Source organism: Haliotis cracherodii, unplaced genomic scaffold, assembly GCF_022045235.1.
Source record: "Haliotis cracherodii isolate W230 unplaced genomic scaffold, xgHalCrac1.p SCAF_3, whole genome shotgun sequence".
In the NCBI taxonomy this organism is placed as follows: domain Eukaryota; kingdom Metazoa; phylum Mollusca; class Gastropoda; order Lepetellida; family Haliotidae; genus Haliotis; species Haliotis cracherodii.
The window spans coordinates 53,924,085-53,940,208 of NW_027266286.1; the positions used below are offsets into that span (position 1 = coordinate 53,924,085).

Here is a 16,124-nt window from a genome sequence, read left to right on the forward strand (position 1 = left end):
AGTTATTGTAATTTCTGTACTGTCCCGCATTGGCATTTTGTTCAATCAATTTTCTTCTTTCTTCTACTTCTCCTTCTTCTAAGTTGTACATATAGTAGATATACCATATTTCCGCACGAGGCTGGAATTCCTTGGCACGATCGACCAGTGGCTATTACGAGTGATACCCCTTCCATGCCTCTCCTATGGACCAATCAGATTCCACCTCTTGTATCACTTGCATTTGCTTCAAACAAAATGGTGGCACCCAGTCAAGACGATCTGATCGATAATAAAGATCTATATTGTGATAAAACAGATCTTACATCGCGAAGTGCATCAAATCACATGAACACCTTAATTAAAATATGAAAAGATTAGGAAAATATCTGTTGACAACGAGTTTGCGGTGCACATGCTTTGCAAATCCTGCAATCGACCGAAATCTGCATGACAGTTTACAAACTGGATTTCGATTTCGTTGCTCGATTTTGAATTGACTATGCATAGACTCATTAGTCCAGCCAAACTGTAACTCCATAATACCAGCTTAGTTTGGCTAGTGTTGAAACTGGACTTTTGTAGTCAGTTAACTCCCTTGCCTCGGGAAGATGGAGATTTAGATACACTGACAACATTCTTTGGAGACAAGCTGAAAAGAACAAGTGTTATTTCCCAATAAAACTAACCCATTAATCCCGGCAAACAGGAAGTATACAAAAGATAAGTTTACAACAATTCAGAAAATTACTGACATAGTAAAACCATCTTATCCTCTCCTGAATAAAGGCAGTTATTTTATGATTGTAAACTGATGCTCCTAGTTCATTACTATCAAACTTACAAGAGATGCCTGTCACACCAAGCTACAAATTAACTAACCATAAACTCCCAGCATCATATCAGATGTCACCTGAGAATTCTCATTCACCTTGTAGGTAAACTCTGTCCTGAATTTATATATAAAAATGTGAATAGTGTCCCTTCCTGTGTTATCAAGTATTTCATCAACAATGTAAAGCTACAGTTGAAACCTGAGGAGACACCTGTAGCAAGATCCAATTCATTTCCTGCCTTTACAAAACAAGTGACCCTTACAGTGGCTCTAAACGCTCCAGCAAAGAGCCTGAGCTAGCATCCCTCCTTAGATGACTATCAGTGGTAACTTGTAACAGTGTCATAAGCTGTGTATAACACAGTGCTGCCGTGCTGTTGATATACTCCTCGTATTCCCACATGTCCTGAAAGACTTCCTGCTGTTATCACATGGAGCTGCCCTGGTGTTCATGTCTAAGAGCTGTTTACTTGTGAGATTTGGTGCACAGATGACCCTTTTTTCCTACGATTAAGGAATTGATACAAGCTACATTTTTAACAAGAGGCATGCAAAAGACTATTTAAGTTGTAAAATGTTCCCAAGCCATAGATTAGTGAGGCGGTAGGGTACATGTGAGAGTTGAGATCACACACAATGACAAGAAACAGATTGGAATATCATAACGACTTCGATATACATTGGTAGAAAGATTAGTTTATTTTAACATAAGTTGCAGAGCATGTAGCAAAAATCTTACGGGACCAATTTAAGTGTTAAAATATTTCACATTTTGATAACCTCTACATATTTTGTAATAAAAACTTGATCAAAGCTTTCATTTTAGTTTACAAAAGATTTTGGCAAAGCAAATGCCTTATTCTGTCTCCATGTTTCCTGTATTCTCAGTAGAATCTACCCACAACTACAGCTCCATAACAAATAAGTTACTTTGTATTTTGGGGAATGTTAATTAAAATTAGACTCGGTCGTCAGCAGTGTTTCCTCCAACAGTCCACCTCCTGTATTTTAAGAGAGAAGTAAACCTCCATGCACTGAGTGCTCCAGGCTTTCTTCCCACAACCAACAGACACCTTATAATGGCTGCAAGGCAGCTGAAATGTCAGCATTCTCTCAAGAGAGCTTTATCTAAATCACACCAATAGTTAAATACATGTACTCAAAATGGTAGGGGATAAAGATTGAGGAACCAAATAAACACTGAATTGATCTACACCTTCACATTTGCATAAGAATTGATTGCTGAACCACAGTCAGTATTTTGTCAGCTAACATCAGATTTGGGAGGATGTACACAAATGTACCATGGTACCAGTTAAAAATAGTCGAACAGAAAAGTAATATAAGGGATAAAAATATTATTTTATGAGTAAGTTTGCTGAAGATGATTGACATAAGGGCATTATTGAATTTAGTTCTGAATATATCATTCTTTATAAGACATTCTTCAATATAGCCAATTTTGAAGAATTATTCTTCTTATTGTCAATTTTGAAGAGATTGTATGGTACATTTTGAATAAGATCAGTCAATGTTCAAGAATATGAACCAGTTCCAGAATCCGTTGAGACACTCTTCCTGCAACAGCGGTATCCAGTACTGGCTGCCACAGAGTTTTACAGCACTTCTTCAACCAGGCGAGTGCAACATTGTTTACCATGTTCCACACAGTATACATTTCACAATGCTCCAAATCCTGCATCCACTGGGAACAACTTTCCCAGCCCCATCCCCTGCATTTCCCCCTCTTCGTCAACCCCCCTGATCTTCCTTCTTCCATATGGCTCCTGTCACACTGAACCAATCATTGCCAACATCTGTGGGACTCCGTAACCTTACACGCTCTTGTCTCAGATGGACTGGAGACACTTTTTTATATCCCCAGTGTCAGTCTCCTCCAATAAGATTTGGAAGTAAAGTTGCAGTAGGATGAGAATGAGGGCATGTAGGATTGATGTAGTCCTGTGATGAGCCACAGCGGTGGCGGCGGCTCCTGCAGCTGCTGCAAGTGCTGGAGCTTCGAGACTTCATCAACATCAACACAGGCTGGGCAGGACCCAACATCAAAAACAAAATCATAAAATGCTAAATATTATAACTTCAACAGCTTTCTTCATTCCTGTGGATCTAAATCCTTGAGGCAACTGTAAGAGCCTATACAAAGGTCAGCTGTGCATGTTGTCTGCCCTGGGAAAATGTCATGCAATAGTTGACAACAACAGTAGCTACAGAGACAACTAAACCGAAAGTAACCGACTATCCCGTACAGCTCTACCAAGATGCATCGGTGTATCGCTCTTCTTAGACCAGCGTATCCTCTGTGAAATGTATATTACGCAATACATTTCTCATCTTGAAAAAAAACAAAACATTCCTGATGCTGATTGTATAATAGAGCTGGCTAGACTTGCTTTTTTATAATCTTGATTGCTTTTTGTTATATAAAATACATATATTCCACAGTCATGGTGCAGAACTACACTCTTCTCTGTGGCATATATTACAGTGAAACTCTGTTCATATTTGTGACATTTCTAGCAAAATTGTTTGAAATAACAAATTTCTGGATCAACAAATCTTGGATATGTAGTAATGTCCTTTTGTAGTAATGTCCGTTTCCCACAAGTAATCGTCCTCTAGTCACCCCTTGAGTTAGTCAAAAACAGTACATTGACAAGTGTACAGTTGTCATGTAAATCATCTTCTTCTGTATGTACTATCAAGAAACACATCATTTGAGGACATGACCTCTTAACAAGAAGACATACAAATGCAACTATGTCACATAATACTTAGTAGGGAAGGCGGTGGGGTATTCTAGTGGTTAAAGCATTTGCTCCTCACACTGAAGTTCCGGGTTCGATTTCCCACATGGATACAATGTGTGACAATTTCTGATGTCTCCAGATATTGCTGGAATATTGCTACAAGTGGAGTAAAGCCATACTCACTCACTAGCACAGAAAAAATGGTTTGATGTGAAACAGAAAAGCTTACCTGTTTTCCTTTAACATCTTTTTGAGGACAATGACCAATTAAAAAAGCATTTTCAAAAAGAAATTGTCAATTCCTAAATTCAATTTTATATGAAAGCTACTTTTACCACACTGTGCTACGTTAATCGTGATGTTATACCACACTAATGGTGACATTATATTTATCAAAGAAGGAGGTAGGACCAGGCCCATATTGGCCCACTGGAAATCTCAAATTTAAGTTGGAAGAAAACTTTGAAAAAATGGTATAAAAATTATCAGACATATTCAAACTGTTAACAACTATCCTTTTTTCTTTCTTACTCTTGCATATTTGGGATAAAATATAGCTAAGATGAGTGAAAATGGCAGGTTTTTAAAACTTCAAATGAAAATCAAACTCTGGAGACGTCCATGACCAAGATGAATGTTTGACAACACGTCTGTACTGTTTTTATCTGCATCTCTTGTGAAAATTACACTTGGGTCAAAGATTTGCTCATGTTCAAATATTAGAAAACCTCTGAAATCAGCCCTTTTGACACCTTTCTCCTCCCCTATGCATTTAGTGTTGTCATAATTCCCAACTGCAATTGTTGAAATGAAGTTTTGTTCTCATTCAAAAGAACATATCCTATAACTTTCTTACCAATTTCTACAAGTATTGCTTAATTCTTAAATTATGTATATCGTTAGGGCCAAAAAGGGCCTTACTGATCTTACCTTGTCCTTTGCTTAAATTGCTATTTCTGAGAGGTAGTTTCCACATTCTAGATCTAAGTTATCACAAACAGTTTCCCCCTGCCCAGCTCAGAAGTGTCACCAAGTACGTCAGAGGAAAGTGTAACACTAGTTTAAAAAATGGAACAGATTGGATTTCAGTTAAGAATCTTGAAAATGTGCATGTGACAAGTTGACACATTTTCCCTGTAGCAGGCAAGGAAACAAAGCGAAGAAACAAACTCCCTGTACATTATAATGTCTGTGTGAAACAGGCGGTGTCACTCATGTGAGGGAGAGTGAGTGAGTGAGTGAGTGTCTTGGGTTAAACCATTTTAACAGTGTCAAGTCATTTAAAGTGAGAAGATGAGATTCAGTTCATAGACAGTTACCATTTCGGTGAAACCCACAGGAACAGGTATGATGCCAGCAAAACAGGCATCATTGGATCCTTGCACAACTAAGGGATACAACTCTGCAGAGTAAACTGAAGTACCTAATCTCATGTCTCATCTAGTGGAGATAATATGCAAATGAAGAATATCAGAAATCTTTAGTCGATGGTGATGTATTTGATACAGGTGCAAATGTAGTTGTGTTTTGCAGTGTTTGGCGACTGTCTTTAGCCTAGTAACATTTTGATAATGTTTGTAATTTTTGGGTCAAATCCAGTTTTCATGTGTAAACTTTCTTTTGCCTGGAAGTTTTTCTCAACCCAAGAACTATCAAAACTCATGATCCATCTGGCTTAAACACTATCTTGACTCAATATAAAACACAAGTGCTCTTTAACTTCCAACCACTCTGAAGGTTTACGGTAGACAAAATGACAAATGCTAGACTCACTGTTACAGGAAACAGCAATTTATTCAATTTTGAGATCACTTTCGCCTGGACTTTTTTTTCATAAGTTCTGTGATTATCATGCGGTCAGTGATAAAGGACAATTCTAAATGCTTCATAATTGCATTTGAATTATTTTCTGTTGATTCTTTGGAAGTAAACTCCTCACTTGTTTGTTCACATTTCCTACGGGAGTGTAACAGTGAAAAACAAATACAAATAATAACAAAAATAATATAAATATCTCATTGCAAAATCTCTACCCTTTACAACAGTGTTATAAATCATATCAACTTAATTGGATAATGCCATAACAAAGATATGTATTAGAAAGGACATATTATGATATATATAACAGAGGACTGTTAATGACATATTAAATATTTCTTTCAAAGATGTTTTTAAAAATATGATAATGTGTTACAGGAATTACAGTTACAGTTCCTTCTCGAGGAATACTGAACCATTTTTAACCAAAGATTGCTACATATCATGGCTTATATTCCCCAGAAGTCACAAACTCTAAATACACATTTGTGAACAATATAGGGATTAATCTAGACTAGCTCAGAGGCGGATATTTGGCCCCATGTCCGCAAAAAGTCACTAATTAGAATAAACAATGTCCTAATTCATGTATTTACTGCTAGAACTAATGTTATGGTTTTGTAGAGGTGACTTGTCTTTCACTGACACCAGAACAAAAAATAAGAAGAGGCTTTAATACTTATTCAATCATTATTGCATTGAATGCATGCAGTGTTAACATACAATGTTATAACACCTCTAATTTCAAGGAAATAACTTCTAAACATTTTTTCACTACACCATGATAAAAGAAGTTACAAAATCCATTTCCTTCACGTACTCAGACAAAAACAATTAACCATACAAAAAAGTGGGATATAACATAGAATCAACTGTTTTTATTACACAAAGTGTACAGACAATGAGCACAGTACACAAGCAAGGACATGGAATAATGAGAAGGTTCCTTGTGTCGACAGGGCACGTTACCCTCCAACCAAGGGAGCTGCATCTCAGAGACACAGCAAGTTTTTGTATAGTTTGCGTCACTTTCTTACAGTGCTGTCTGAATCAGGAGATTTCTCTCTCTTTCCCTGACAACATGAAAGCCTTGAAACTTGAAGACAACAGAAGGCCATGTTCAAATTTTCCCAGGACATTTTTTCCCCCAGCCACAGGCATTGATTTCAAGCCATGTGTTTCTGGCTGGAGTCCCCTTCCAGGGCCGCTTGTATATACAGTTTAACAACTAATTTCCCTAGAAATTATTGATAATTTCTTTCGAAGAAAGATTAACTTTTCTCGAAAAGCTGTTCATAAACTGTTTTTATTACACACAGTTTATAGACAATACAGAACACAACCTAGGACACAGAATAATGAGATGGTTGCTTGAGTAGACAGGGAGTGTTACCTTCAACCCTTCAACCAAAATCACATAATGTCCAAAGACTTGGATTCAACTGGTGTGAAAAATATTTGTTAAGTGGTACTTTCCAAGGAATTTATCAGTTTTATATTAAAAGATGAATATGACTTGAATTTCAAGAACAATGTTGCACTTGTATACTTGTGTTACCCAAATAACACCTCAGTCATACCTGAGACAAAATAAAGAGTGTCTGACGAGCACTGAATATTATACAAAACTGATTAAGTCACTTCAGAAACAGTGGTGAGAAAAAAAGCCATAAAATGTGTCACTCTGTATCCTCTGTGTATTTTATACAGTGGAGACAAAGTGACAGTAGCCATGAATTAAAACCCAGCTGAACCGGCCTACCCTCTCTGAATGACATATGACTCATAGCGAGAAAGTCATTCCTATCCCTGCAGTATCCGTTACAATGTCAGGCTCCTGGAACTCAAAGCTTTGCTAATTCAAACTGGATTTCTCCAAGAGTAAAAAAACTGTGATTCTTGGTGACTTAAATGAACCCTGGACATTTAGATTCAAAGCAAATCTGGTCTCATATTTAAAAAGGATATGACATTTTTAAAAAATCAGAATTTGATATCTAAATTGGAAGATTTCCTTGAATTATAGCCATATTCTTTTTGTTCAAAATAAAAATAAAATATTGGATTCGATGTCTGTGAACTGGTTACCTTGGAAGGTAACAAAAACACTTGGAAGACAAGTAACTAAAGAATAGTCAGAATTTTTAAACTTTAAAATCGTGGGTGTTCATTGGAAGCAAGTTTTTACCTGTAATTCATCTATCCATAGTGTTAATCTTTAAACAGACATCCAGGAAATAGAAGCAAAACAAGTGTCCACAGGGGCTTATTTTTAAAACAATGGCACAATGGGGTACTTATATGGGCCAGTGGATATGGGGATAAACGCCCAACACCTACGCGAAAATTTTGAACGTTTACAAACAATACTGAACAAATCGCACATCACAACGCCCGGAGAGAGCGACAACAGTTTGCGTGGGGAACGTGTACACTACGGAATAACTGACATTTCACAAGTGAATATCCACTGCCCAACGATCCCGTACCTAATCGCATTATCCTCAAAGTCTGTCCACAACAGTTTATTTGCAGGACAAGTGCCCCTCGGTGGAGACAGAGGGGCGGTTGTGACAAAAGACAATAACAGAGCACGATGATTTTAAACGTTAACCACAACAAACCCGTAACACCCTTTCTCTTCAATGCATAATTACTAAAGGCCTTACGTTTGCTACCTATCGGGGTGTTACGATTGACATATCTCATTAGCAAAGGACTTATCTTCAAGCTTGTTTTAATAGGGAATTAAAGGCGAGGGCACACTTATGATAATGGAATTTATCAAACAATCAGCCAACCGAGCGAATTGTTTCGTTAACGACTTGTATGATAACTGATCTCTCATGCGTGACTTGAATGCGTCATATGGCAACACCGTCCTCAATGTGAACGCCTGTAGCCCGGTAATAAAAGTTTCCAAGCATCACATTAATTTGTGGCAACAGCAACATGAAACAGAGCTCGTTGCTGATAAAACGCATTAAGTATACAAATGTGGGGAAAAATCAAACATATCTTCCAGAACGATCAGATTTGTCAAACTTATTGCATGCAATAAACACTCACAAAGTCACGAATGAATTTTGCATTAAATATTTGGAAAATTATACTATGTTTTATCAGATGAAATGTTTGCATCCTGGGTTAACTTGACCGCGATGTTTTCCCGCCTTTAACGTGCATTATCGCATAACGGTGCGATATGGGCGTCTGAGGCTGCCAAACAGGACACGGGTTCCAGTGGGGAATAAATGGTAAAGTATTAAAAAAACAACTGTCCACTCACCAAATTCGAGCCGCATTGTCCTTTACATTTGTTCTTTATATGTTCCACATTAGAAATTGCACCTGACAATGATATCCAAAGGAAAATGAAGATAAAAACGTATAACGCGCTCATCGTGTGTACTATCATCTCGCCATGATGTGTTAGACTGTGGGAAAGTTAGCGGAATCTTGTGACGTTACCGCTATGTCGTGCTCTGATTGGTCGAGCTCTGCTCTGTCGTCTGCAATGATACCGAGCACGTGTTATGAGTTACTATATTTCATGCCAGAAGTGTTTTGTGCTTCTCGTCTTTATATCTAGATACTGACTGCATAAACTTTTCAGTGGAAACAACTTTATACACCCTGAACTACTTCAGAATCGAACCTTGGACGTTCTTGAGCTTGCTATTTTATTTTGGTTTGTTTGATTCGTCGCTGTCCACTTTTGACAGTTGACGGGACTGAGTTTTACATACAGAACCGTAGTTTCGTATTTAGGCAACTGCATTGTTTATGTTTTATAGTACAATAAATGTATTATGTATATTAAACAATACCATGGTAATATATGTGTAATTTGCTGCGACATATAAATGGAGCCAACAAAAATAGCTCTGCATATCCGGCGAATACGTATCCAAAATGGCTGCCACGCTGTCATTTCGCTGGTTGGAAATTCTCGAGAAAGAATTTGACAAGGCTTTTGTAGATCTTGATTTGTTGCTTGGAGAAATTGACCCAGATCAATGTGAACTAACATTTGAAGGCAGGCAGAAAATGACAGCACTCAGTGCTGCGTTTGCTCAGCTTTGCCACAAGGCCCAAACAGTCTTTCAGTGCAATGCTAAACTTGAGGTAAGAAAAAAAAACAGGCAGATTATAATAATTTCAAGACTTGCATGCGTCTTTTACATCATTTATCAACACCAAATGTATGTACTAGCAGCCCACTTATAATTCAAATCGCTGGGAGTGCACGTGGTGCCACGGCAGGCATAACGTGCAGAGTGGGTGTGGCTTTGTTTTTGTTTTGATCAGGGACCATATACCGGTACATGGTGTCTGTTTTGATCCGCTCAGCTCGACACACCATAGCCAGACTCAATTTTAATAACTGTATTGTGTGTAGGAGAAACTACTGTACTTTTCTCCAACCTAAACTTCATATCAACTTATTAACAACTGATTAAATTACAGGACTCACATAATGTACTCTTACCTATGCATGTAAACCATTGAAGGATTCATGATTGGTTGCTTATACTGCTGATGGGGTTGTTGTCTGCACATCTTATACCACTATGTACCCCGGTACATTTGAGTATACTCACAGTCTAAAAACTATCACTGTGCACTTAAATGTAACCTCTTGTAATCGGGTCGGGTAGCCTAGTGGTTAAAGCGTTCGCTCGTCACGCCGAAGACCCGGGTTAGATTCCCGACATGGGTACAATGTGTGAAGCCCATTTCTGGTGTCCCCCGCCGTGATGTTGCTGGAATATTGCTAAAAGCGGCGTAAAACCATACTCACTCACTCACTCACTCACTCTTGTAATGGTAATATTGTAAAAGTCTCACGAGACATTAGTTAAGTGCACATGTGCAGTTTTAAGATTCTGTGGATACTTTTGAGTATACTCTAGAGCTGGGTCGGGTAACACGGGTACTCGGGTCGGGTGGGTCCTAGGTAGGACCCGGGTACCCACAGTCATACCTGTACCCGTGGTTAATCACGTGACATATTGTTTAATGACCAAAAACTCACTAGAGCTCAGTGGTTACACTACAAGTCGCTAATGTTCCCATTTCTTTATGATGATGCACACATTCCTTTTGACTTGCATATGTTTGAGGAAAGATAAAGCTTCAGTCAACTTCAGCGTACTCATGATATGATCGTTTTATGAGACCATACATCTATTATATGGCCTCTGGTTTCATACATGTATCTAAACAGTTTTTGCCAAGGCTACAGTTAAACTTTTCCCAATTAGACATTGTGTTCCCAACTCTTGAGACCTACAGTGGGTACGCGGGTAGGGTCGGGTAATAGGGCGTTGGGTACCCAGGTAGTAAATTTGGACTCGTCCCAGCCCTAGTATACTCAAAAGTACACCCATGTACATAGTACTATAAGGCGTTAATAATGGAACATGTGTGGAAACTGTTTTGAAAGTAATCATGCATGTAATGCATATTGCTAGAATTTTCCCAAAATATGTTTCTTAGTCATTTCTGCATATATGTTACACTGTTTCTTGTATGACTAGATCTATACACATGATAAAGCTGGAAACCTGAGGCAACATAAACATTTTGCTCAGTTGATAATACCGTATTCGACGTAATAAGCGCCCCGCTCTAATAAGCGCCCACGGCGATATTTTCCAATATATTGTCTAGTTAACAATCCCAATTGGCACCCTTCCGACTGATCAATGTATACAATTCATGTACATTTATTCGTGTATAATACGCACTGGTGTGTTATATGCACCCTTAATTATGGGCAATTAAAGTCTTGAAAAATATATCTGTTGTGCATAATAAGCACAGACTTTTCTTTTGTATCATTTCAGGCTGTCAGCAGAAACCATAAAATTTACTATGTTTTGACTCTTTCACCAAAATTATATTCTAATAAGAGCCCCCTATTTCTAATTTGGAGAGCGTCCTGGGCGCTTATTACGTCGAATATGGTAATATAGTTGAATGCCTGATACAAAGTTAATGCTCATTGGCATCATACATTTAGTAGCACTTGTAGGGGGAGGTGGGGTAGCTCTGTGGTTAAAGCGTTCGCTCGTCACACTAAAGATCCAGTTTCGATTCCCACATGGGTACAATGTGTGAAGCCCATTTCTGATGTTCACCCACCCCCCTCACCTGCCATGATATTGTTGGAATATTGCTAAGAGTGGCGTAAAACCATTTTCACCCCCTCACTTAAGTTTGTTAGCTTAGATATATATATTCATCGTGCACCTGTGCCAATAAGGAACCAAACTGAGGAGTTAACACATGGGACATGATTAATAAACGAAGGTTAATTAATTTCAATATTTCATGCCTCCCAATTAAGTACCTTCAGCCTTGATCAGTTATTTAGTAATTAACCTGTACCTGCAGAAACAAGGAAATGACTGACCCATGCATGGGAATCCGAGGTACTGATCCATTCAACATGCTTGTTGTTAAAGTTGACAAAATGGATCGGGTGGGGAGTTTTATGACTTGGCTGAGTGTATATGATTTTGTTGTGCTTTTGTCACTGGATTGCCTTGTTAAACCCATTTGTATATACAGGGTATTATGATTTTGGTGTAGTTCTGCTGACTTTTGCATTAGACTTTAAGGCCTGCTGACCAACTTCTAGACCAATCTGTAAGTAATCTTTACAGTGTTTGACATTGAGCATGATGGTCAAGGGATCCTTGTCATTGTCTTATACAAAAAGTTGAAGATTTAAGGCCCCCTTGATCCAAGTACTGCAGGAGCAAACCTCAAAAACCCAGGACCCTCCCTAAATTTCAAACATTGCTTTGGGGGCACGGGTAGCCCAGTCGTCTAAGGTTGGCGATTCACTGTGCAGAGTTGCGTCCCTTGAACACGCCAGAAACCTATGATTGTTTGTTCGAATCCCGCTTCGCCCCGATTATGTTTCTAGGTTTGTGAGCACCATACCCGTGCTCGTGGGTTTCACCGAAGTGGTAAACGTATGAGACCTGCATCACTTCAGGCTTTCCTCCCACATTAAGCTGACACGCTGTGATATAACTGGAATACTGTTAAAAGTGGTGTTAAACCCAACTCACTCACTCAAACATTGCCTTAATAAAAGCCCTATGCTATGCCTGAAAATGTACACGACAGTCTCTATTCATGCTATTTGGGTATTACAGATCTTTTTATAGAAGGGGTACATAATTGCCTCCTAGCTAGTATCACAAAAAGTTTTAGTTTCATCAATGTTTGAACTAAATCTGTTCTCTACCGCTTGATCTCTGACAACAAATTATCTTGTTAATAACAAGATCTTCTCAAACTTCAGGAAAATATGCTACCTGCAAATATTTAATGGGCTACCCTCTACTGAAGTGATAATCAATTGACACTTTTGATCCTTTCTGGAGAAAAGTGATATTTCTCGAAAAGAAACATTCAAATGTTCAAGCATTACTTTGATATGCATGCTCATCAACCATTTCTATTTATGGAATAAGATTTTAAATATGTTAATTCTTTTGATGTGCAATTTCCTGGAAAAAAAAAGACCAAATGGTAAAATGGATTATGATTGAGTGGTGGAATAAACTGATTTATGACCTATTATCATAATTGTGATTGATGATAGATATCCCAATATGTGCCCCCCAAAACTAGTGGCATACTATTCAGAACTGTTCTTTAATTTAACAAAGTGGACAGCTTATTGAAAAACATGGATTACTTTTACAACTGTCTCTGTGTTGATTGATGCATGTTGAAATGTATCACACAATTAGTACACTAATTAGTTAATTGAGTTAGTGCTATTGACACCAGACGATAACGAGCTGAAAGTGACTTGTGATCAGTTGTGATTGTGTATGCTTGTTAATTATCAGTATCTTTCTGCTGCATACCTTGAGTGAGGAATGTCAGGAATATTACACATTCTTCAGCAATGTTCAAGGCAAAAAGGAGACTTTTTAACCAGTCAACAATTTTACCCATCTATTATTAACACTGCAGACCAAACTGGGACATCTCTAGGAAAGTTTGACATCAAGTTTGTTTGTTTGTTGTTTAACGCTGCACTCAGCAATATTCCAGCTATATGAAAGTGGTCTGTAAATAATCAAGTCTGGACCAGACAATCTAGTGATTGACATCATGCACATTGATCCACGCAATTTGGATACGATGACATGAATCAACCAAGTCAGTGAGCCTGACCCCCCGATCCTGTTAGTCACCTATTACAACAAGCAGAGGTGCCTTTTACGGCAAGCATGGGTTGCTGAAGACCTATTCTACCCCGGATCCTCGCAGGTCTTTTGATATCAAGCATGGTAAAAGTAAAAAGAAAGACCACTAAGTGCTCCTTAATATCTGTAGATTGGACACTGTTAATTTACGTTTGACAGAGATTTGAGGATAATTTATTAGTGTTTTTTATCAATCTGTTAACACTGATATGATATATATATATATATACACCTGCTGTAGAGTATTAGTAGAGGTTTTACTTATTTACAATGGCATCCTGCCATTGTTATACAAGGTAGGCAAACATGGTGTACAGTGCAACTGCTCAGTACTGAATAGATTGATGTACATGATGTCAGTCACTGGATTGTCTGGTCCAGATGCAATTATTTACAGACCACTATCATATTGCTTAATGAAATTTCCAGACTGACAGGGCAGGGTATTTAACAGGAATTCACTTCATTCAATGGCTGACTGGCTCCTGTCTGACACATCGTGTCTAAATTAACATGTCTGGGGTTTTTTTTACCTCCTTTGCAGAGTTGCATCCCTTGGGCCCACAAGAAACCTATGATTGCGGTTTCAAATCCTGGTTTGTCCCGATTGTTTCTTGGTTTGTCAGCACCAATCCCGTGCTCGTGGGCTTCACCAATATATTACACACTGTAATATCACAGGAATAGTGTTCAAGGCAGCATGAAACACAACTCACTCACTCATTCTTGGGACCTCATTTCAGAAATGCCAGATCCTTTATACTAGTAGTAAGAGCAGAAGGTCTGGAAATGCATGACTATTATAAACCCTATTTGACTAATAACCTGGCAACCATGCATTAAACTATCCAGTAGGTAAACCAACAGTATCTTTCTGCCTCACGTTAATATTTGTGACAATTTTATTAATCTGATTAACATTCAAAATTATTAATGAATTTTAAACTGATCCCCAACCGTTCCTTCCAAATAATATAAACTGTTTTACAAACGCAACTCCAGTCAGATTCAGAAAAACCAATATTCATTATACGGACAAAAAATTATTTTTCAGGAGAGATCCACTGTTGTTATTATTAACTTTTCCAAAGATGTCTCATGTCATCAAGACAGTTTTCATTTTCATTCTGCGTTTGAGATGTTTTTTGTTATTTTTGTTTAACGCTGCACTCAGCAATATTCCAGCTATATGACGGCGGTCTGTAAATAATCATGTGTGGACCAGACAATCCAGTGATTGATATCATGAGCATCGATCTATGCAGTTGGGATACGATGACATGCATCAACTAAGTCACCGAGTCTGACCACCCGATTCCATTAGTCACCTCTTACGACAAACATAGTTGCCTCTTACAGCAAGCATGGGTTGCTGAAAATCTATTCTATCCCGAATCTTCACGGGTCTGTTTGATATGTGCTATGTCTTTTGTACATAAATAATTTATTCTGAAACAACAAACAAACAAACAAAAAGTAACTGTTACATATAAGGAGCAACTGTTTGATATATTTTTGGACATCACGATTTGAAACATCTTGAACTGTTAACTCAGCTTACTGATCATAGCCAACTCACCATTTTCACCATTTCAAAATATTTTAAGCATTTACAGTGTAAGGTACAGTTGTTCAAACAGCAATTCACTCCACAATGACTGACATTCATTGCATTGTTTCCTGTTTCGCATGGACTTGTATGAAATAGATTAACATATATGAAAGACGTGTGAACAAAAACAATGCTTGTCATTCTGATTTAAAGACGTATTCCTTATTTGTAAGTCTTACAACTATAGACCCGTGAAGATTCCGGGGTAGAATAGGTCTTCAGCAACCCATGCTTGCCGTAAAAGGCGACTATGCTTGTCGTAAAAGGCGGCTAACGGGATCGCGTAGTCAGGCTCGCTGACTTGGTTGAAGCATGTCATCGATCCCAATTGCGTGGATCGATGCTCATGACATCAATCACTGGATTGTCTGGTCCAGACTCGATTATTTACAGACCGCCGTCATATAGCTGGAATATTGCTGAGTGCGGCGTTAAACAACAAACAAACAAACAAACTTACAACTATATACAACATTTACAGTAAACTACGGTTATAACGAACTCAAAGGGACCACTAATTTTATTTCGTTATAACGGTAGTTCGTTATACGCCTTTATACAGCGTATGTACAACAAATGGCCGGGACTTAAATATAAGTTTGTTATATCGGTCAGTTCGTTATAAGAGTGTTCGTTATAACCGTAGTTTACTGTAAAAGATATGGATGTGTTATAAGTAAAATTAGTATGTTTCTGCCTCATCCATTTTTCCATTTGTTAGCTTGCACATATACTGAATATATTGTAGTATTTACCTATGACATGTAGTCAAAAATAGAGTTATCACACCTATGTATTCACCTCTCACACCAAAGGATAGATTTTTTTCGTAGAAGTTTTTGTTTAAAATCGTTCAATATGATTATGTA

General features: G+C 37.9%; 2 protein-coding genes across 4 annotated transcripts in view; one reads left to right on the forward strand and one right to left on the reverse strand.

Annotated features, from left to right (window-relative positions):
• LOC139476000 (proto-oncogene tyrosine-protein kinase ROS-like) overlaps positions 1-8,821 on the reverse strand; it is a 170,324-nt gene extending 161,503 nt beyond the window's left edge. For all 3 annotated transcript variants that reach the window (XM_071259223.1, XM_071259224.1, XM_071259222.1), the window contains exon 1: positions 8,690-8,821. In XM_071259223.1, coding sequence (XP_071115324.1) covers positions 8,690-8,818 — 129 coding nt within the window. In that variant the 5' untranslated portion in view covers positions 8,819-8,821. The remainder of the gene's footprint in view (positions 1-8,689) is intronic.
• Positions 8,822-9,309: 488 nt separating this feature from the next.
• LOC139474231 (Golgi-associated PDZ and coiled-coil motif-containing protein-like) overlaps positions 9,310-16,124 on the forward strand; it is a 77,080-nt gene continuing 70,265 nt past the window's right edge. The window contains exon 1 of the mRNA XM_071257152.1: positions 9,310-9,528. Coding sequence (XP_071113253.1) covers positions 9,316-9,528 — 213 coding nt within the window. The 5' untranslated portion in view covers positions 9,310-9,315. The remainder of the gene's footprint in view (positions 9,529-16,124) is intronic.